The sequence below is a fragment of the Micropterus salmoides genome, unplaced genomic scaffold (genome assembly GCF_014851395.1).
Source record: "Micropterus salmoides isolate LMB-PRFRI ecotype aquatic unplaced genomic scaffold, ASM1485139v1 Ms_hic_scaffold_862, whole genome shotgun sequence".
In the NCBI taxonomy this organism is placed as follows: Eukaryota; Metazoa; Chordata; class Actinopteri; order Centrarchiformes; family Centrarchidae; genus Micropterus; species Micropterus salmoides.
This window is the reverse complement of record NW_024044640.1, coordinates 5,011-29,165: the sequence shown is the minus strand read 5'-3', so window position 1 is coordinate 29,165 and position 24,155 is coordinate 5,011. Positions and strand designations below refer to the sequence as shown.

The following is a 24,155-nucleotide window of genomic DNA, read 5'->3' as shown; positions in this document are numbered from 1 at the left end:
GGCCGCTGGTCTCTGTGTGCTGTGTGGTCATCATCCCATCTGGTAGAGAAGAGCCCTTGGAATTAATGTGTGCATATACTTTTATGTTTTTCTGGAGAACAAAACTGAAAGTTTAATTTGTACCTGAGAAGTAGGGGTCATTGATCATGGTGTGGGAGATGTTGGTTCGTGTGCTGACATCTGTTGGCATCTGGAAAACTTCCCTCCTCACCATTGACTGGCTGTTGTAATGAGACAAAGCGCCTACAGGGGGCGAGGAAGGAAAGAAATATAGATGTTACTACACTGCTACTTACTGGAATGTCCGAAATGATGCAGCTAAACAGAATATTGGACAAAGTTAAATGTTGACATGTCAGTCACTTTGGTCACAGAGGACCGTTTCTAATGATTTTTGATGACCGTCATGTCAATATTTCTCCACGACTGCTGAAATTCATGGCCCCCAGAGGAGGAATCTTTTTTGGCGCTGTCTTCTTTAGGAAAACCAAACAAGCTTAATTTTCCTTCACAAGTGAAAAAGCACTTTTTTGGCAACATATTAAACAACTTCAACTTCAACAAAGGGTAGTGGTTGCCAGCAGGATGGGGCTGCGCGCAAATGACCATGTATAGAAGCTTTGGCCACGTTTAACACGAACATCCGACATTGTTTCATATAGATATGACAGAAAATACGGAAAAGCATAACAGGTCACCTTTCCTCAGGTTTTTTCACACATTGCTGCAAAAATATTCACGGTCCCCAGGAGATGAATCAACACATTCTCTATAGTGCCGACACCAGGCCAAACTTTCCACTTGCCTTGAAATTTACTGAGCACATTCATGTCCCTGAGAGAATAAACACATTTTTAACGAAAATGCTTTGCTCCAGTGTCCTTCAGGCCTATTCATGCTCCTACAGGAGAAACAGTCTTGTTTTAGGACCCTATACTCTTTCTTCTAGTGCCATCCTTACAACATAGTTTGCTATTTTAGTCCCACTAAGAGAAATATCAACATGCTTTTGTTCATCCCCATTGTCATATTGTGAGACGAGATAAACTTTTCAGGCTCTAGCGGCCACTAGGCGGACTTTTTGTCCATCCATCCATCGTCAACTGCCTATCCTGCGTACAGGGTCGCGGGGGGCTGGAGCCAAACCCAGCTGGCATTGGGCGAAAGGCGGGGTACACCCTGGACAGGTCGCCAGTCCATCGCAGGGCCACACATAGACAAACAACCAGTCACGGTCACACCTAAGGACAATTTAGGGTCACCAATCAACCTAGTCCGCATGATTTTGGACGGTGGGAGGAAGCCGGAGCACCCGGAGAGAACCCACGCAGACCAGACATGGGGAGAACATGCAAACACAGACAGGCTGTTTTTAGTTTCATTCATATTGAAGGCTTTGTCAGTAGGATTCATCTTACTTCCATCCTGAGACTCAATGGTAATGATTCCCTCCCTCTCCGGACCGAAGCCCTGTGTGGTGCGAGCCTGAACTTTAAACTTGTAGGGGACGTTCTCAGTCAGGTTTGGGACGGTCAGACTGGTCTCAGCGCTGTCGCCGTTCACCTGGAAGGAGCGCACGTCTCCTGGAGGAAACAAGAAACGGACGTCAGAAAATAACATGCTTTCAGAACAAAGACTAACAAGCTTATGGGAACCTGGAAAATTCACAACTCAACTATATGAATGTGTTCCTGAAAGCCTCACCTCCACCATGCAGCTGTTCACAGGTGACTACATAGCCCAGGATGTCTCCGTTGGGTTTACGAGGTTTCTCCCAGCTGAGCTGCAGGGAATCAGGGCTCAGAGCGGTGAAGACCAGGGGGCCCGGGGCACTGGGAGTGCTCAGAGTAAATGGTGAGCCTTCAGTGAAAGATGAGACAGACAGAATAAGAAGAGAGACACTGTGCTTCTGATAGCTGCTTAAAAAGAAATTGAGTCACTGTGTCTGTGGGTTAATCCAAGAAGCTGTGAAATTAAATCAACAGAATCAGTACCTGGCATGGGGCTGAGGGGACTCTTGGGGTCGACAGCGGACTCGATGGTGATGACCCCCTCTCTCTCTGGACCCCAACCCTCCTGGCTCTGAGCCATTACCTTAAATAGGTAGGAGTGGTTGGGCAGCAGGTCCTGGATGATCACAGAGTTCTCTGCTGGGTTCATCACGTCAATACGCTTCACCTCACCTGCAGGAGAGGACACAGGTTGTTCAGCATCACGTACTCAAACATTACATATGAAAATCAGTAAATGTGTAGCATGCGGAAAACTGGATGCTACAGCACACTGGTGCTTAGTGTCATGCAACAAGCAGTAAATTGTCCTCGCAGGGTTCATGTACCTCCATTGAGCAGCTGGTAGAGAACACAGTAGCCCAGGATGTCTTTCTCACAGTGGGGCTCCTGCCAGCTGACTTTGAGAGCAGTGGGACCCAGAGCAGAAAACACCAGTCTGCTGGGGGTGTCTGGAATACCCGGAGAAACTCGTGCATCTAATGGGTGACACAGAGGGACGAGGGAAAGAATACTGTAGGATATGATCACTATAAATATGTGGTATATCTCTGTTTGGATGAAAAAAACAGAGAAGTACTTTGCAATACTTCTGACCATTTTCCAAAGCATTTTATTTGAAGATTTTTTAATCCAGATTTTGATTGTTGCTGTTTTACCAGACAGCCACTTACTTCCATTGGTTTGGTATAATATTCAACTTACGAAGAAAAATGTGATTCCATTTTATGTTATTCCTCACATTAAACATATTTACTTTCTCGTCTACATTATCACTGGTTCAGTAGGCAGCGGTTAGACAAAAACTCTTCTTTACAGTGTGCTTAAGAACTCTAAGCTGCTTTAACTTTGGCCACTTAGGGGCAGCAGAACAAGCTGTTTGACAAATGCTCACCTTCTAAAGCTTTTTTGATTGGTTGATGAGAGTGTGAGACTGAAAGATGCTAAAAAGCTCTCTAGAGGGTTATTAAAGGTTTGCTAATAAATGTAGGTGTTCATCATTACAACCTACCACTTTCACATTGCACATATTAATTTGATCCGTTGTTAATATAAAGCAGTCATTAGTGCAGCTTGAAGAAATACCAAACTGAAATACTTTTGGACAATGACAAAAATGGATGAGTAGAAAATCAACCAAGAGAATGGTTGCAAGTGTTGTAACACATTAGTGACTTAAGGTGGTAAAACACATAAAACAACAGGTGAAATCTTTAAAGAGGAGATCAGAGAGGAAGTCGAGGTATGAGAACACAGAGGCAGGACTAAAAATGACTGAAGAGGGGAGCATTACGCGTCACACCCAGCAAACACATCCACTGCTTCATGCTTGTGTGCCACAGACTTACCCTGCAGCACCCTGTCCAGATTATACAGGGCTTCATTGACGTCTGAAGACTGGGTCCTGGCCCTCGAACCCTGAGACAGGCTGTAGCTGAACTGGCTCTGAGAGCTGCTCTGCATCCCAATGTAGCCGAGCCCACCTGATGGCGCATTGAGCAGGGGAGGCAAAGGAGGAGGACGGAGGGATGGTATTGAAGAGAGGTAGAGAAAATGATGGAAACAGCACAGTAGGAGGGGGAGGTGGGCAGGTAGGGAGTGAAGTTAAAAAAAAGAGGTAAAATAAAACAAATAGAGCAAAGTTGGTGGGGTGGGGGGGGGGGAGAAACAGCGATAGTCAGCATAGCTCCTGCAAAGTCAGTGTGAACAAGCCAGCAGCCCCAACCCTGCTAACAGAAGTCCAAGCCGTCGGCGTCATGCGCCTGCACAGTTTATCTGCTGAGGCATCTCAAATATTGCACACCAAAGTAAAATCTTTCTCTGGATTAAATTCAAACACTGCTGAAGTCTAATGCTTACTTATGTCTGAGATTTGGCTTGACACGTCTCCAATGACGATAGAGTCCCGGATGTTTTCATCGGTGTAACCCCTGTTCTCTGAGCGCTTCCTCATGATGACTTCTGATGTGTGAACTCCTCCTCCGATCATGTCAAGTCTACGAGAGCCTCCTACACGAAGAGAGAAAGATAAAGGGTAAATACAAATAATGTCTTAATATTTTATCTAAATCTTCCTTGATGATTACTGGCGTCCATCTTACCTTGTCCGGACATGTAGTGTGTGGTGTTTGTTTCTGTGGTAAAGGAGCCGCCTGCTCCTCTGTAGTTTGAGCTCAGAGTGGACATAGGAGAGGACGATGCTGACAAGTTGCGTGTCCCTGATCCCCCCGGGAAAAGGAAGTTCTGTTCCCACTTCCCATTCACCGTGTAATCTAGGAAACACCACAATAGGAGGCAGAATCGTCAGCAGAGAGGTAATAGCACATGTAGCAGTTAGCATTCAAGCGTTCTGACATTGATTGGAACAACACAGGGCCACTGATGTCAAGCACCCCAAACCAGGCTCAGCCAATCTACAGAGGAAGCACCAGCTGTTTCCGACCTGTAACTCCAGCCCTCCCCTCATTCACTTACAGGTTACAGAGACAGCAACATCATTTTAGTCTGGCAAATGTGCGCCATCTACTGGCAAAGGAAAGTAATAGTTTCTGGGATTTTATCAATTGCGCCACTTGCAGGCAATGAGTGTGCAAGTGCATTTTTTTTCCTTTTGTAGCTGATGAACTGTTAAATGTATTAGTTATTATTACAACTTAAAACTGCTATAGAGGGTCATAGATGTTTAGAAAAGAAAAGTGATTTAAATTTATTTACAAATCTTCAAAGACCATTTGGTGTTTTGTAGCTACAAGAAATTATTTTTTGTATTGGTTTTGTTTTAGCTAACACTTAAATGTAAATGTAACATCTAAGAAACACACAAACAGCAACTACAAAAAACAAACAAGAAAACTAAGAGTCTACAGCTGCATTAGCGGCTCTAACTGAATACTACTGTCAGCATGTTAGCATGGTCAACACGCTGATGTCAAGTAGGTATAATGTTTCCTATGTTAGTGAGCTAAATTTCCTTTTAGAGACATTTTACCAAACGTCATTAGAATTACTAGTCTGGGAACTTTGGAGGTGTCTACAAATGCTGTGCCAATCAATCTAGTAGATGTTGAGATATTTCAGGGATAACAAAAGTAAATGGGATTTGCCCCCTGGTTACCTATAACAAATTCAATGGCGGTCCATCTAAGAGTTGTTGAGACATTTCACTAAAAAACTAAAATGTTAACCTATAGGAAAAGTCAGTGGATCACAAAAGACATTTAGATTAATTCCCTGGAAACCACGACTTTCTGTCCAAAAGTTCATGGCAAACCAATAGTTGTAGATTGTTTTTGGTCTGTACAAAAAGTGGTTTATCAGCCGAGAGACTGACATCGCCATCCCTTGAATGGAACACTCATTTTATGCATGTGGCACGCAAGTGATAATGTTACAAAGGTTTTAACTTTCTTTGCCTGTAGGTGGCGGCATGGCTTCATCTGCAGATATAAACTGTTGCTGCTATTAATTTGGCATTCGGAAAACTGATGTAATACTGGCTCAACAGCTCCCCTTGTGGAGAATCCACAGCCTGCCAAATGTGAATAAGTAAGTTCTTACAAACCAGTTTCATGAGGTACTTTGCATCTAAAATGTCACATCAGAAGACAAAAACAAATACAGTTGCAAGAAAAAAACAATTAACAGCTGCAAGGAAAGGTGTCGTCCCTGAAACTGCCCTGCAGTGATGAGACTGGATTTAATTAACAAGCCATTATTTCCATACAGCCGTACAGTAATAAGCCTTTACACACACCCGACAAGCTGCCTCCAGATAACTACCTCCCCATTGGGAGGGAGAGAGAACAGACAGAGACAGGCACCTGGAAAAGCCTGCCCCCAATCATCAACTGGAGGTGGGGCAGTTGATGCCAGTGCTCCTCTCTGGGCAGGTGGCGGGAGGATAGATGGGATAGGTGCCAACTAGGGGCAAGGGGACAAGGAACTGAAGCCCAAATTTGAATGACGAGACAAATTTTGATTTTTCTGACAGCATCAAATCACGAAGGCAGAAAGAAACGTTGGTTGCTGCGCACCTGACTGGCCGTGCATAATAGCGGGCATGCTAGCTGTCTAGTGGACTTCACCTGGCAGGGGTGTTTTGGCGTAGCTGGGGTGGGGGACCTCATCTGAGCTCGTCTCTGTGTCTGTGCTCAGCCGACTGGGGATGATGTCCACTCGTTTTTTCCACGACACTTTACGGAGATCCAGGTTGGACCCCACCAACTTCACATATTTCCAGCCTTGTATTTAGGGTCATAGGGGAGAAGCAGGCAGGCCAAGGATAGATTTGTAGCGACGGTTGGTTTTACTACACATTACTTTAAAAAAATCTATTGATCACATAAATGGGATTGCATATATAATAAGATATAGGATTATATCACAGAAGTCCAAATTGTCTTGGAGGCGAGGAACAACTTCAGGATTAACTTCCAGAGAAAACTACGAGTACAGAAACGGCTGCAGAAAGCAGGAGAGTGACAGCAGATTTAATGAGGGAAGGCCTTGCGGTTGTGATTGTAAGGCATTGCAGATATATTGGGGATGCATTGGAAGCAGATTTTGTTGCTGCCTGGCTGGGGCGTTGCCTGCAGGAAAAAGGCCCACCAGACAGAAGTGTTAAGAAAAAGGCAGAGTCGTGAGAATGATACCATCCCTGAGCTTCACAGCTCTTATAACACTTCATTTATGTCACTCACGTACAATGAGGAAGACTATTAATGTCACAAAGGAAAAAGAAAAATGAGAAAAAGCCAAAAAAAAAAGTAAAAAGAAAAGTCCTTCTCATCTTGAGGGACTCAGGAGGAGTCTCACAAGGTGATTTGCTACAGCACAAATCTAACCAACATTTTACGGTGTTGTCCATTCCCTCACCTTCTGACAGGGAAATGACAACGCAGCACAGCTACAAGAACAAAGCAAGAATCCCGGGAGCAGTGAGAATGTGGACTGAAATACTTGGATCCATATTACAGTTTACACATTACTCACACTCTGGATGTCTGGCAGTCACATGCATCTTTCCAGAGCCAAAATGCATCAGAATAGAGTACTTGCACAATGGGTTTATGCTGTCAGCAGTAGTAAGTGGCTTGTGGTTTCGGTTCTGGGTACCCACCATCACCAGAGACGCTGGGTGTCTTGGAGCCTGTTGGGGACTTCATCACCTCATTGCTGTACATCAGGTAGCTGTCATACTCGTCTCCTGCCTCTGCATCCACAATAGGGATATCTGGAATGATGGGAACTAGGGAAAGAAAGAGAGTGAAATAAATCTCTTTTCAGGGATACAGTGGGTACGGAAAGTATTCAGACCCCTTTAAATTTTTCACTCTTTGTTTCATTGCAGCCATTTTCCAAAAATCAAAAAAGTTCATTTTATTTCTCAGTAATGTACACTCAGCACCCCATCTTGACAGAAAAAAACAGAAATGTAGAAATTTTTGCAAATTTATTAAAAAAGAAAAACTGAAATATCACATGGTCATAAGTATTCAGACCCTTTGCCGTGACACTCATATTTAACTCAGGTGCTGTCTATTTCTTCTGATCATCCTTGAGATGGTTCTACACCTTCATTTGAGTCCAGCTGTGTTTGATTATACGGATTGGACTTGATTAGGAAAGCCACACACCTGTCTATATAAGACCTTACAGCTCACAGTGCATGTCAGAGCAAATGAGAATCATGAGGTCAAAGGAACTGCCTGAAGAGCTCAGAGACAGAATTGTGGCAAGGCACAGATCTGGCCAAGGTTACAAAAAAATTTCTGCTGCACTTAAGGTTCCTAAGAGCACAGTGGCCTCCATAATCCTCAAATGGAAGACGTTTGGGACGACCAGAACCCTTCCTAGAGCTGGCCGTCCGGCCAAACTGAGCTATCGGGGGAGAAGAGCCTTGGTGAGAGAGGTAAAGAAGAACCCAAAGGTCACTGTGGCTGAGCTCCAGAGATGCAGTCGGGAGATGGGAGAAAGTTGTAGTAAGTCAAGCATCACTGCAGCAATCCACCAGTCGGGGCTTTATGGCAGAGCGGCCCGACGGAAGCCTCTCCTCAGTGCAAGACACATGAAAGCCCGCATGGAGTTTGCTAAAAAACACCTGAAGGACTCCAAGATGGTGATAAATAAGATCCTCTGGTCTGATGAGACCAAGATAGAACTTTTTGGCCTTAATTCTAAGCGGTATGTGTGGAGAAAACCAGGCACTGCTCATCACCTGTCCAATACAGTCTCAACAGTGAAGCATGGTGGTGGCAGCATCATGCTGTGGGGGTGTTTTTCAGCTGCAGGGACAGGACGACCGGTTGCAATCGAGGGAAAGATGAATGCGGCCAAGTACAGGGATATCCTGGACGAAAACCTTTTCCAGAGTGCTCTGGACCTCAGACTGGGCCGAAGGTTTACCTTCCAACAAGACAATGACCCTAAGCACACCGCTAAAATAAGGAAGGAGTGGCTTCACAACAACTCCGTGGCTGTTCTTGAATGGCCCAGCCAGAGCCCTGACTTAAACCCAATTGAGCATCTCTGGAGAGACCTGAAAATGGCTGTCCACCAACGTTTACCATCCAACCTGACAGAACTGGAGAGGATCTGTAAGGAGGAATGGCAGAGGATACCCAAATCCAGATGTGAAAAACTTGTTGCATCTTTCCCAAAACGACTCATGGCTGTATTAGATCAAAAGGGTGCTTCTACTAAATACTGAGCAAAGGGTCTGAATACTTATGACCATGTGATATTTCAGTTTTTCTTTTTTAATAAATTTGCAAAAATTTCTACATTCCTGTTTTTTTCTGTCAAGATGGGGTGCTGAGTGTACATTACTGAGAAATAAAATGAACTTTTTTGATTTTTGGAAAATGGCTGCAATGAAACAAAGAGTGAAAAATTTAAAGGGGTCTGAATACTTTCCGTACCCACTGTATATAGATTGACTGGAAGTGTTCAAGAGGTGTGTTTACTGCTGACTTACTGGACAAAGGTCTGGCAGGCTGTGATGCCAGGTTGATGGTGGCATCTCGGAAGGGGCCCCAGCCCACGCTGTTCTTGGCCCGGACCTGGTACAAGTAGGTCTGAGCGGTCTGGAGGTTCTCAATCAACAGCATTCGCTTCTTGGGGTTGTCAATCTTTACCTTCTTAGCGGGGCCTGCTGGCTCTGTGAGGGGAGTATTGTGAAATGATGAAAATGACATAATGCAAACATTTGTATATATATTTCTGCACAATGAAAGATAAAGATAAAGTTACAGTTATATATTATTAGCATTATAGCATTTGTAGAATTAGATTCCAGTGGTGGCTGGATTGTTTCCCACTCCTGTGATCCAATGTTTTTTTGAGGATTTTAAGAACATTTATAGGGGAATGACTTCATAGAATATGACATCAGATATTCAAGGCTTTATTCGAAAAGCACAACAGAAGCTTCATATGTAAAAAATAACTAAAAAATAAAAATGACATTTGGTACAGCACCAGGTACAATATTTTCTTTTTTTAGCTGGGACTCTCTTACTTGTTAGATCATCGATGGGTGTGTAGACAACCTCATAAGCCACAATGTTGCCATTGGTCTCTGCAGGCTCCGCCCAGCTGACCTGAGTGACAGTTGGACTGATGACGTTAAAGGCCAAGCGTCCAGGTTCACCAGGCACTGGAGAAAAACAGAATAGGAACCAATTCTACATTGAAATGGTTGTGATGTAAGTGTTTACTGCTTCTAAGATTTTTTCATCACTAAACTCAAACAGGTTGTTCGCACAGACATGTAGAGATTAGTTGTTACTAAATATACAGAACAACTGCCAGGTGTGGCTGTTACTAGCCTGATTGAGTTAACTGACGAAAAGTTAGCTTGCTAATATGTGACCTACCTGTTTAGAGGGAGGAGTAACTGAGGTAATATGAAATATGGTTGACACATTTTATCTGACATTTCATAAAATGCTGTTTAATAATGAGGGAAACTGGGAGGTTTTCAAATTATATTTCACAAAAATAAAGCAACATATCTCAGAATACAAAATATACTAATAACTTTTGGCTAAACAACAGAATAACGTCAACTATGTTGGCATAACTGGATATTTCCCAATCATTTTGAATTGTAATAATACAAATGATTCTGAAGCACATCTCTCAATGTTTGCTTATAGAAATAAAACAAAGTCATACCTACATTTACGAAGATTGACAGTCCACTTTAATATAATGTTTGCTCCCCTAAAAGTGTTATTTCTGAAAGTTATGCTACTGCTTATGATACTACTGTGACTCATGTTGTTGAAACTTTAGAAAGAACTTTACCTAAAAACTTAGTGATGGATTTAAGAATAGCTAGTGCACCCTAATACAGAAGCTTAAGTTACACACAAAAAAACCACAAATTCTGTCTACAAGAAATTAATTCATCATAATTTTGTTTTTCATGATCACTATATCTGCTTATATCTCCTGCAGAACCTTTCATGAACAGCAGTTAACTGAAATCTCAGTAATTACCATCCTCCAGTGTCTGACAGGCAACCATGTCTGTATCGTAGCCATCTCCCACTGCATTGTAGCCGCACACTCGCATCTCATAGTCACAATAGGGGTACAGGTTGGTCAGCTCAGCTTGAGGAGTCTTCACATCTAAGACCTGGGCATCTTTTTCTGGATCACCATAGATCCAATACTTCACCTACAACCCACAGGGAAATAAAAGATACAGCATTTGAGAAATACAGTGCCTATTGTAAGTAATGGTACTAAGTCAAGTTAAAGCTTCTCAACATGTAGATTTGATGTACCTTGTACCCCATGGGGTTACCAGGCGGTGGGTCCCAGTTGAGGCGGATGCTTCTGGGGCCAGTTGCTCGGGCCTTAGGGTTTCCTGGGGCGGGGAGGTGAATACCAGGGGAGAGCGCTTTCTGGTTTATGTAACCAAGTTGCTGCTTCTGATCAATGTCTCTCTCTTTTGGGAACAGCAGGAAGAGGAGGAAGTTAGAGAATGTAACATTTTCCAGACACAGTACCTTTTAGAATGATCCCTTCTCCCATAACTCTACAAGTGTTATCTTTAGTTGTATGTTTTGCAACAAATGACACCCCATTGTGTCTTACCAACGTTATGATCAATGACATTGACAATGGTTGTCTTCCTCTCTCCGATCATTGCGTTGCTACTTGGGTCAGACAGCTCCAGTTGGAAGGTCTCTGGCTCCACTGGGCGCTCGATCACTATGTTGTTCTCCGTCTCTCCAGGACCAAACATCAGCGTGCCGGACTGCTTATAGCGCAGGGCCTCTTTGGTGCGCCATTTCACTGTGACGGGGCTGTCCAGGTTGCGAGTGCGGACCACAGGGATGTTATAGCTTAGGTCAGATGTGGTGAAGTTCTGGGCGCCCCTTTTGAACATTACCACACTGGGCTCTAGATAAAAGAAGATAATGGGAAGGAAGAGAAGAAACATTAGCAATCGGAGCTTTGGGAGCAAGGGTAAGACACAATGATGTTAAGACTCCTGCGTCCTTTCACCTGGTTGGTCTGCTATGGTGACAGTAGTTCTCGGGTAGCGTCCCAGCTTGGCGCCCTGCCGTGGGTTACTGAGATCCATGACAAACTGCTTGACCGGTTTGTCTTCCAGGAGGCCATCTTTCTCACCCAGCTCCAGCAGATGAACAGGCACCGTTTTCTGGGTCTCACCAGGACCATAGTTCAGGTCTCCTTCCACTGTCACATAGTCCTAAATTACATGGGAAGAACAGGTTAGGAATACAGCCCCTCAACTGTAGTACAAGTGATAAGATAATCCACATCAAGTATATGTAACAACCCCAAACATTTTTGTACGTGTAAGAATAGCAAGCTCAATTTAGGGCAGTGCATCAGTACACTGCCATCAGCTCACCTTCTTATCCTTGGCCGTGAGGTCCCGTGTACGATAGGTGACCTGTGTGCGTCCATCTTCTATGATCTCTCTGCTGATTGGGATGTTGGCCACCCCGTCCTGCCTGCTGTAGGTGTAGGCCGGCTGGAGGAACGAGAAGACACTGGTGGCTGGGGAAGAGGAAGGGGGAGAATCCATTGGAGAAATCCATTGTGAAGATCATACACTTCCCCACACGTCACAGGAGCTTTGATGAGTTAATCATCTCATTTTCTTTGATTGAAAAGGTCTGCGTACAAAAAGTGCTAATCTATTAAATCTGAGATTTCTCACCATGCTCTTTGATGATGGTGATGTTGACCAAACGTTTCCCAATCTCAGCAATGCCTAGTGGCACATCTGTGGCCTCCACCTGCAGCGACTTCTTGTCATCATCTTCATCCTTGACAAAAAGTGGCACATGAACGTCTACCGACTCCACGCCTTCTTGGAACTCTATTGCTCCCACAGCCTCTGCAGAGGAAGAGCAGATGAGACGACAAGATTTACAGCAAGACTGATGAAGGTAAAAGCCACAAGGCAGAGATCCGAAAGTGATTAGAATTTTATTTTCAACCGCACGCGCAAACACACACCTCTGTCTGTGGCCACAGTGTAGTAGCCGGGCACTACTTTGAGGTCATTGATGTTTCCAGACTGGACATTTTTCTCAGTCAGTCTGACAATATCAGGGTAGCTTCCGCGAGGAGCAGACAAGACGGTGTCCATGATGGTGAAGTCCTGCCTGAAGAGCACAGGGGGGTGCAGAGATGTGAGACATGTGTGACCTTCAAAACGTATTGTCTTGTATTCTACTGTACCAAACAGGATGTTACCTTTTTCCAGCATTTCTCTGCATTCTGCAAGAACCAAAACAGGAATTAATGAGTGAGAAACCAGACTTTTTATTTCATTCTTTTTTTCTTTTGATAATGAGAATATGAAGAAAAACGTCTTCGTCCCATTTTACCTGAATGAGGTTTTTTGCACCTTCTGGGCCCCGGGAATCTGCTTGTACACCTCATTTAGCTGGATGGAAGAAAATACAGTACTCAGTGATACAGTCATCATTCACGCACTCTCCGACAACAAACAAAAACACACTCACGTTATCGGCCACTTCCTTGCGGAGCTGTTCGGCGTCTTTGGAGTCGGGGCGAGACAGGGTCTCAGAGAACAACTTGTTTAGCCGGAGCGAGATGGGGAACTGGACTACAAAGGGAAAGAGGAACCATGAAAAGAAAGCAAATAGAGGTTAGAGTTCTCAACATGTTTAGCCTAACGCAACTCAATTTATTATTGCTGAAAGATTTGATCACTCACTGGTCTCTTTAGGGTTGGGTTTTATCATAGCCTGGGGGTGATTGGGTCCTCGGTGTACATTATCTGTGACCTTCCAGCGGACAATATCGGTTCCTTTGGGTGGGCCAGTCCTCACCATCGGTGTGTCTAGGTGGTCCGTGGTGAGCAGAGACTGGCGGAGCAAATACTCATCTTCCTTGAAGCCAACCATGCGACCTGGAGAGAACACAACATAAGGTGACTCAAGGTCAGCATGGTTCCAGGTGGGTGGATAAAGGATTTAAAGCAGTACTGTCACGTGTAATGTTAGAAATGTCTTACCTCTCCTACAGCAAGGTAGCAGGGCAAGGCAGCTCTGAGTTAAGAAAAGACAGAAGCCATTACTTTCACTGAGGCGTAGAAATAGTGATTATTTCTGGGTGTAAATGTGAATGTTGATACCTGTAAGCAGGTTTTGCAGCAGGCACAGAACTTCCAGCAGCAGAGCAGCAGAAGCGCCAGCAGTAACAAGAGGAACAAGAGGAGTGGGAGTAACCACAGGAGGCCAGCGGGGGGGCAATCTGAAGGTCCGTCATGAAAAGTAGATAAAATTAGAAACACAACAAATCACACAGAATGCTGCTGCCAGAGCTTTAACTGGAGCAAAGAAAAGAGCTCACATCCCACCTGTTCTAAAGTCATTGTCCAGTTAGGACAGAGAGAAATTCTCGCCATTGTTTAATTCCAGTGGTGTCTAGCCATGCATATAGTTTTGAGAAAGTTGCTTTTTTGTGCAATTTCGGTGAACCTACCCTCTAAGATCTTGTTACTTGACAATATAATTTTGTGTACTGCAGAGATATGTTCAAGATAGCTTTCTTATACTGTACTACACTTTGAACTGCATTTTCTTAAAGAGTTGGTTTAACATGTTAAATATTTCTCTATATCATTCCTCAATAAGCCACAATCAAAGTTACAAAATCTCTTATTTGAAATAACCAAAAATTGTGTATCGTCGATAATTCAGAAAAAACATCGCTGAAAGTACAAAATTACAAAAGGAAAGTATTGTTGTTACTGAAATGAGAGCACAGAGCATATGTGATACATACCCAAGCTGCAGCTCACCTTTCTTTTTGCGCACCCGAACCTCCAAGTCTTTATCTGTCAGTTCTTTAGGGTTTTCAACAGTGTAGTAGTACGTACAGTCGTCATCCTCATCACGGAAACTGCACGAATCAAGCACCTTCTCCGCTGAAAAAACACACATCCACGCACATACATGAACTATTGTGCTTTCATCATCACTACTAGAGTGTCAAATTGTCATCATTATGACACAAAGGAAGGAAAGATGTCTGTGCACAGCGTATCTGCATGATATATTATTCAACAAAAAGAAAATCACAGTCATTTTGCTCCTCTTATATGTCCTTACATTCTTTGAGGTTATCCTCCATGACAATTTTGAAGGGGCACTTATCACACTCCTCTTTGTCTTTCTTCTCTCCTGTTTTCCAGGCCTGACACTGGACACAACTCCTCGTACCCTCACACACTCCCAACTGAGCCTAGAGAGGACACACACACACACAGAGGTCAGGCAGGAGCATACAAAGACACTGAGGCGAAAAAAGCGAAAAGCATATAGTAGCATTATCAGGTATAATATGAGACACTGAGCGTAGTATGTACATACATAGAGGCATAAACACACATGTATACATTATATCCACGCACCTGGAAATTTGGCTCACATGTTGAAGTCATCTCCATACCAGAGTTCAGACACTCACAGCGGCCGCATACACATTTACCTCGGCCATTGCAGACACCCTGGCACAGACAAAGACACAGTCAGGCACAGGGTGACAGGTAAGTTGACATGAGAACTTAATCTACAAACTAAAATTGTTGGCTCTACTCACGCCCTTGCTGTCCAGACAGGTCAGGTTGCTCTTGGGACACTCGCAGGCATTGCCCTCCCAGCCCTGTGTACACGCACACCGACCCATAACGCAAGAGCCACGGTCTGTTGAGACAAGGAAGAAGAAGGTGGAACTGTTTTATGTTGGTAAGGCTGTCGAAGCAGAAATTACTAATAGTATACAGAAAAGAAAAATAACACAAAGGCAGCATGAACTTTATTTATAACAGTACTTTAACTTCACACTAATTGATAAATTGGTATTTTAAAATGAATAATGTGAAACTAGCTGAAGTTTCTTCTTCAGCTCAATAGCATCTTCTATTGTCGGAAAAACTGCCACGTTTTTTCGACAGCAGGAAAATCTATTTAAAACCTGCAATAACTGAGTTTCTTTTTGGTTGTATTTTGCCACTTGCGGGAAGCGGAAACAAGCTGTATACACAACATTGACATATTATCATCTTTAAATGTGAACAGCACGCTAACAAGTCATTGGCAAACAGTAACCTATTTAAACATCCAGCAGACACAGAGCAATACTGTGCAATACAGAATATACACAGAATGCTGAGTGGCGATAGTGACATCATACACACACATACACCCATGATCACCATTTCAGCATCCACAAACTGTCGTACCGTTGCAGAGGAAGCCTCCATATCTTTGACACTGGGTCTTGTCGTACTGACAGTAGGGTCCTTCAAACTGATCCGGGTTGTAGCACACACAGGTTCCACACGCCAGGCAGTCTCCGCGGCCTGAACAAGCTTCCTTCATGTCCGGACCTTTACATTGGTTGGTGTCCTGAGCTGAAGCACTCGCTGAGCAGTTACAGAATGTGCTCAGCCTGAAGGAGGCACATGAAAAAAACAAAGATTTTATTGAACCCAGAGGCCTGACACAGTACATCACTTGGCTGAGATGCCATAACAAAGGTAAAAATATGTTTTTCTTATTCTTAAGAAATAGTTAAAGTCTCACCAGCCATCATAGCACTGACACTTCCCACACACCAGGTCTCCGTTGCCGTTGCATCTGTCTGCTTTAATGATGGGCGTCTGGGGGGCGGATAAAAGAGACACTGGGATGAATCTACCATATAGAAGCGTAAGTATGTGACTTCATCTCAACTTTTTGTGCGCTTCGGTGTTAATCTGTGTGTCTACCTTCTCACATTCGCAGGTTGGACACAAAACTGAAGCCTTAATGTTGACGGCAGCGTTAAAGGTCGTAGGTTTGATTCTCGTCATCCCCTCTTTTTCGTTCGGATCCACCTGACAGACAGGCACGTCATTGATCATTCGCTGGGCTTTGAGCCGCGTCTTGAACTTGCCCTGGAGGACACACACACACAAACAAACACACACAATGTCAGAGCATGTGTGTGCACACTCCGCACTTAGCTGTGTGAGCCTTAGCACGGTTAGACCAACAAGTTAGGACAATAGTGGACTTATTGACTACAACTAAATAGCCTGTAGAACCATAAAACTGATTTTAGTTAGTAACTGGTTTAATTGGCCAACAATTTGTGTAAACTGATCAGTTATCTGGTGGCAGTAAAGAGTTCTACAGATCTCTCCAAATCCAAGCCTATTTTAGAAAGGTTTTTGACCGGTTAGGTGACGGGTATTTTTTTATTAATAAATCAGAATATTATATAAACATATAATATACATTTTTCCATGTAATTGATAAAAGTTTGCCTTAAATATGTGTCACAGTACTGCAAGAGGAAATTCTTTACAATGGATTTAATGTGACAACAGAGATGGCTCGTGGGTGAATAAGGAAAGGGGGAAGTGGAAACCGTGCTGTATTGTTAGATACGTTTTTAATTTATTTGCATATTTATCTATTGGCTTTCCCCCTTTGAACGCATAATTGTGAACTGTGAGGGAGTGAAGAGTATTTGTAATTGTAATTCTGAAAAACCCATAGTCCAAGAAAAAAGAAAATGTTAAGAATTAATTTATTTGTTGTAAACACAATATATCAGTATAAGTAAGGAATATAAAAAAAAAAGAAGAAGCAATATTTGATCTTCTAAATCCACCAATATATGTTTGTGTGTTTAATAAGTTTTTTCCATCTGGTTTTTCTTCTTACTATTGAGCCTGGCTTGAAATCAAAAGCCCCGTATTGTGCAACGCTTCCATCCATGTGCATGAACTGTGCCTCAAACGCCTTGGGTTTCTCCTCTGCACGGATGCTCATCTTAGAACGGATACTCTGAAAGGACATATAAGAACATCAGCAAAGAGAAGTTTGCGCTGCCAGCAACTGCAAAAACCCACACAAAAAAGATACTCTTCAACCTGACAATGGTCAGAAGAGGTGACGTTTTACCTCGAAAGCAGCCTCCATGAGTTGCAGGATGTTGGACGAGTCTTCTTGCAACAGACCGACCTCAGCAATGGGGAAATACTCTTGGAGCTTCTACACAGAGGAACACACACAATACAAAAATAAATCCATGACCTAAACTCTGACCTAAAACTTGACACCACGTCTCAGGAGCATAACTTCAATGAGATCTGAATTAATAAAATAAACAAAACAACCAACCTTGTAGTATGTGTAGGAGTGGTTGGTGACAGCAAGGATAGGGATGATGTTGTGTTTGCCCAGCAGACGGATCAGTGTGGGTATTGAGGGGTAATCCTGGTGTATATCCATTGTGTACTTGCCCGCTGCGTCAAGGTGGCATTGCTCGTCATTGCGCGGCAGGATGCCTGACAGCACGTTGGCACCATCAGCCTCGTAGTGGAAGGCTGACTCGGTGGAGAAAACCAGGAGATGTGTGCTGTGGTTGCGCCAGCCGATCTTATCCTAGAATAAGAGTACCAGCAATGAGGGAAAAATGTGGTCTTTAAGCTGCTAAATACTCCACTGTGTTCATCAAAGACATCATCAGTAGGTAACTAACTTCTTCTGCTTCTTCTTACTTCTGATCAAATCACTGAAATGTTTATCTGTGACATGCTAAAATATAGTGTAACAGTAGCACAAGTAGAGAAGAGTGAACTGACTACACAGCAATATACAGCGCCTGGTCACAAACCTATTTTCGCCCCCCAAATTTAGGCAGAGCAACATCTGTTTTAGTATTCCTACTAACCCCACAAACTGCAGCCTGCAATATGGCATCAAAACCTCCTTCAGGAGCGTCCAGGTTGCCTGAAATTCTCTCCTTCTGGAGCTCACTGGTGAAGAAATCCAAATTACTGGTCAGCTTGATGACGTTTTGGAAAGAGAATGGAGGGTCGCTGTTGGGCCACGGCTGCTTAAGTCTGAGAAGGTGGAACAAGGATGGACACAAGAGAAGAGAGAGAAAGAGGGAACGGCATTCAGATTACACTACTATATCAATTTGCTTTATTTTCTTTAATGTGTTCATGTCACATTGTCGCTCTTACTTGGAGGGTCTCATGTCAGTCTGGGGCTCGATCACTTTGTCCACAAACTTTCCAAACCCAATGGTGTAGTCTTCTGACAGCTTCTCTACCACTTGAGCTACAGGAAATACATTAACCATCAGTATAACCATGGCAACTTCCTTGACATTCACCACATGCCAATACAAAGATGCTCACCCAGCTCTTTGCCCATCCTCTTCAAGTTGTCCAAATCGTCAGCCATAGAATTGGAGAAGTCCATAAGAATATAAAGGTCCAGAGGGCCTTTGGTTGGAGCAAACACCTCCACATCCACCATCTTCTCCTCCCCTGGCAGAAAGGTCATGCTCATCTGCTGTGGAGACACTTGAGACTGCTGAATTCTTGCGTTGATTTTTTCCTTCTGAGCACCGAGAGGGGAAATAAGAGAGGGAGATAAGATTTCATATGTTTTGATTTGAAACGACAACATACCTTCAAGACTAAAGAACTGTGGAATGATTGGAAGTGAAATGAGAGCGATAAAGACTTACTCTTTCCATCGTCATACTGCTTTCAGCTGTGATTACAGCCGCAGTACTGCAGCCATGGGCAAGTATGTTCTCGTGCAGGTCACAGCGAGGGCCGTTAAAGGTCTGAATGAACAGGAAGTTTGATTAGTGAGCTCTGCTTTCTAGACTGACAGCAATGACACCTAATCCAGTACTTTTGTACTGCTGCAGTTTTCCAGTCTCACCTCATCAGGGCAGTAGGCACAGCCTTTCCCAGACTGCAGGCATTCTGAGCAGGTCTTGGCCCTGGAAGCAAAGCAGTAGTTCTCTGTAGGTGTGGAGGAGAGAGAGAGGCAACAAAGTGAGAATCAAATCAATGAAACATAGCTAGAATACCTAAACAGACTTATTTTCTCCTGATGTTGCTCCAAATGAAACCAACGCGGAAAACAGAAGCTTCCCTACAGTGATACAGTAATAAACAAAAAGTAGATATAGCATAAAAATATTTAAAGAAAGCCTGGCTCTTTGGGAGATAAATTTTCAAAAATACAAAAAATATCATAAACTGTATCCATTATTGTCAGCAGTAATATGTTACTATATACCATTTGCACATCTGGCAAATGGCTTGAACCAGCAACTGTTCTACATTTGCTTGTAAATAACTTCAACAATTGTCGATTCATTTACTGACAATCACTAATCAAGTTCATGATTTGCTACACCTCTGTTCCATGATTACAGTGACCCACTTAGTATTTAGCTAAAATGTCAAAATACCCTCTTAAACTTTAAGAGAAGTCTCTAAAACTACAAATATGGACATTGAAAGCCAACTATCCTGTTTTGTCAACTACTTGCACACAAAATAACATGTCAATAAATGTGAAATGTGAAAATAAAATCATTAGTTATGACTGTGACTCACCTTCAGCATAACAGCAGCTCAACAGGAGGGCTAGAAGCCCAAGCCCCACTGAGAGATGTAACGTCCATCTCCCCATCTCCTTCCTGCCACAGGAACATACAGAAAAAGACATTCATTTATGCACATGTACAGTACAGCTAAAGCCCACTGTTACAGAACGAGAGAGAAAAAAAGAAAGAGAGAAAAACTTGAATCCCTTGGTGATATCTCTTCAGACTAAAGAGTAACTTGAACCACCTGTACTTTCCCTCGGTCAGGCCCTAGAGAAAGTGAACAGGCCCAGACACTCCCCTTACCTTATCTTACTTCAGCTTGTGAAACAAGCTGCTAACTGAGAGCAGATCAGCAAAACAGACAGACACTCAACAGCAGGCTATTTCCTCTTCAAAAAACAACTAAATTATATTCTTAAAGGAACATAAACGTTATTTTTTATACCTGATTATAGGCATCAGTGCATACATTTAAAGGATGTGATCACCCAAATTATATATACTGTATATTTTATCACTCACCTCTAGTGGTGTCTCACCACACAGATTGCTCAGGTTTTGAGATTTCTATCTCTGAGATGTGTTCCTACACCCCAGTACAATGGCGATAAAAGGAAATGGAGTTGTCCAATGACAACAGGGTTTTCATTTCGAAACAAACTACTTTCTACAGAAGAAATAGTCTCTTTGAAAACTGATGACAATTCCATTTACCTCCATTATAATGGGGTGGACGCAGAAATCTCAAAAGAAATTATATATAGAAATAGTAATATGTAATTTAATAATATTTTGTAATTTCGGTGAAACAATCTTTATAATTTTTATTTTTTTTACATTTTCTTTATCCTATTCTCAAATTATAATATGAACACGCACCTTTACATTGGTTTACTATCTGCTATTCTCATAAAGATATAAAGTATATAGACATACTACAAAAAGTCACTTAAGGCATGATAAAATGTGACCACAGGAAGGGACCAACACAGGGTGGGACCTGAAAATATTTGGGGCAGCATGCTGTGAAGACTCTTCAGATTAAAACCACTATATAATTTTATGCTGGAATCCTGGATGGAGAACAATCTGATAAACATGAAGACGCAAAAACAATCTCCACTAAAGACAGGCGGTGGAGAGAGAACAAAGGGCGCAATGTGGCATGAAATGTCTCAGTAATTGTCTCAGTGGGCAGACAACTGAATACTGTACGTACCACCCCAGTGCACACACACAAAAAAAGATGATTTGTGCTCTAGATTTACGACTCCAAGGAGGAATTTCTCCTTGAGGCGAGAGGATGACCTGTCCAAGTTAAAAACACAGGCTGAAAACACATGGGAAGGGTGCTTTAGCACCTCGCTGTGAACTTGAGCAGACTACAGGTGTGTGCGCATGTGTGTGTGTTCATGCCATAAGGTGTCACATAAATCACTAACTGAGATGAGTCGGCGAGCGGGGGGGGACTCAGCTCCTATCCTCTAAAACTTGACGGTTTTAGAGTAAAGAAATGTTCTTTCCCTCCTTCTCAGACAAAATCAAAGACACGCAGGCGTTTATGACACAAATTACAGCTTCCAAGAGAGAGAAAATAGAAGTGAGTCATTCATGCTGCCTTTTCTTTGGTCTGAATGACTCTGTGGCACAAAAAAGAGGGGACATTTTTCCGCAGTTGTTGTCTCTTCAGACACCAATATGCCTGCCGGCAGAACATACCACCGCTGGGTGTGGGTCTGACCCCCGTCATGACATCAGTAAGAGGTGGGGGTCTTTTGTAGCAGGTTTAGGGGTCATGCTCGGGGACCTGCCCTTGAAAGCAAGCTAAATTACAACCAAACACACCTGGAAAACCCAAACCTTTGAAGTTATCATTGCATTCCACCCTAAAAACCCCAAATAACACAAAGCAAACTAATAAAGCAGGTCTGAATGTCTGAATCAGTAGACGGCAGCAAACTAGCTTATATAAACACTGGGAATATTTTTTCTTTACCATTTGCTCTGATCCAATTTCTTTCACCTGTGTTGCATTGTAGTCTGCTTTGATGTGGGCAGTCATGCAGAAAACACAAAAAGGGGAAAGATTCAAGAGAAAATAACCACTAAGCTAAATCCAAATCTGCCCAGAGCTCAGTCTTCAGTCTTGCATGCAATTCTAAAACCACATGGTGAGATATAAAGTTACATAACGCACATTTTACAGCCATTCACCTTGCTCAAAAGTCATGTAAATCAGCAGAATACATTTTGCGAGGGGGAGTAGGACTCGTTTAAGGTGAAGGGCATTGAAAACAATAGAGTCATTGGGAAATTTATGACTGGATACAAAGAGATTACTAATCAAACAAACCTCTTACTGCCCTTTCGCCCAGTCCAAGTCCAAAAGTCCAACAATAAATAAGAAAAACAGTTCCTTTTTGTTTGTTTGACCCAAGAGCTTGGGATTTAAGTTTGTTTCCACCTGTAAAAGGAAAAAAAATAACTTCTTCAACTCCTCCTGTCCAAGTCCAAAGTTCCAAAAGGAAGAGATGTGCAGACTTCCAATTTTTCTTTTGTTTCTTTCTTCCTTTACTGTCCGGTCTGGTTGAAAATTGATTTATTTGCCCTCAAAACTCAGCTAAGTCACGTGTGTGTCTCCGCGAATGTGCAAGAGCTTTTAAAGTGTGTTCTGGAGAGAGAAACAAGAGACAGTGAGACTCAGAGCAACTGAGTGAACATGACTGTGTGTGCTGTAACTTGGTCCCTCCTTTAGCTTCTGCGCACACACCCACACACACTCTCCCTTCCCTCTGCAGGTGAGTAGCTGTGACGGAGAGGGTTAACTCCCTTCCTGTACCTCTATCTCTTCCCCACCCTGTTAGAAATGAAAAGCTCCACACCTCTGTGTGTCAAGGCCCCCCTCCCTGCTTGCATTCCACCCCAACAGGAGTTCACCTGTGTGGGCTTGAGACTGGGGAGACTGGCAGGCCCCTCCTTCCATGGCCTCCTCCCAGGCTCTTGGGAGTGGCTCACAGAGCACAACACTGCCTGCAGGCTATGGGAAACAGCTTTGTGATTCTTGTGTTTACACAATCACACGCTCATACTAACGAGTACATTTTCTACTTGTCAAATATTTAATGTTATGATTGCCACATATCTTTTCTCCCTTTCATGGAAGCCACTTCCTTCATTCTGTAGAAGATGTAAAGTAACAGTATGGGAATCTGCATTCCTGAGCAGGTGGGACTGGGATGACAGTGACCCTGACATTCAATCCTACTGCTCATTGTGCTCACTGTATTGTTTACTTTACAATTGATGTATTGTAACCTTTGTAAAAAATGTACATAAACTAAAGAATTGTGATTTTGTTTTTAGAAAAAGTAGACTTGCAGTTAAGAAATACAAATACAAAATTAGACATGTCCTCAAAAAACAACAATAACAAAACACAGGTAGTAATTATTGCATGAAATCAAGTAACTGCTTAAAATGAGTCCATCTAATTTAAGTTCAAAACGTGCTCACATGGCACATATTCCTTAATGAAGTTGTATTTAATCAAATAAGCACAAACTAATTGACACACAGAACACCTGAACACCGGTGTTCAAGTACTGGTTGGTTCTTCAGTACAGGCCATGGACCTGAGAGAAAATGTTGTGCTTCTTGATAGTGTCTTGAATCTTGATGTTGGAAATATCACTAAAATATCACTAAACCTGCCTTCTAACATCATAGAGTATTGTAGAGTATTGTCACATTACAATTATTCCTCTTGAGGAAATACTGAGAGACTCATTCATGCTTTAATCGCAGCTGTAGGGGCAACTCTGTTCTGATTAGCGTTGCAACTAACTATTATTTTCATCATGAATGAATCTGCTAAATGCCACTGGCAGAACAGGCCCTAATCAATTTCAGAGAAAGAGCCTGTTTAACCTATTTCCAAGTTCCATCATAGGATGTCTGTTTTCGGTCTTTTAGTCAGTGACCCATTACCTTTTACATCGCTTTGGTCCTTTAAAACTCGCTTTTTAATTCTTCCTCTGGACCAGGAATCTGGATGCACATAATGATCAGACTGCTTGGTTTAACTTTGTTTCCTCTAAGTTATCACCTTTTTAAATCCACCCTTTTCTTGAAAATGCAACCCTTTTTATCATTACTGTAATCTTTTTTAAATAGTTTGATTCATTTCTTTGTGTTGCATTCTTG

At 42.8% G+C, this 24,155-nt stretch overlaps 1 protein-coding gene across 1 annotated transcript; it reads right to left on the bottom strand.

Annotated features, from left to right (window-relative positions):
- Positions 1-27: 27 nt before the first annotated feature.
- LOC119894705 (integrin beta-4-like) lies at positions 28-22,721 on the bottom strand (the record flags this gene model as incomplete). The annotated part of the gene is given in 42 exon segments (XM_038707357.1): positions 28-39; positions 124-243; positions 1,419-1,583; positions 1,705-1,860; positions 1,995-2,183; positions 2,339-2,488; positions 3,359-3,493; positions 3,870-4,019; positions 4,112-4,282; positions 7,129-7,257; positions 8,986-9,168; positions 9,529-9,666; positions 10,515-10,695; positions 10,805-10,968; positions 11,118-11,426; positions 11,532-11,739; positions 11,905-12,053; positions 12,217-12,396; positions 12,519-12,667; positions 12,759-12,782; positions 12,893-12,951; positions 13,031-13,134; positions 13,246-13,440; positions 13,546-13,579; positions 13,666-13,784; positions 14,335-14,460; positions 14,645-14,777; positions 14,947-15,042; positions 15,135-15,238; positions 15,778-15,986; positions 16,121-16,197; positions 16,306-16,473; positions 17,249-17,371; positions 17,489-17,578; positions 17,708-17,971; positions 18,261-18,432; positions 18,559-18,655; positions 18,736-18,940; positions 19,071-19,172; positions 19,274-19,356; positions 19,960-20,042; positions 22,306-22,721. Coding segments are annotated over 41 exon segments (5,698 nt in total), but the record flags the coding sequence as incomplete, so codon positions are not given.
- Positions 22,722-24,155: the final 1,434 nt, after the last annotated feature.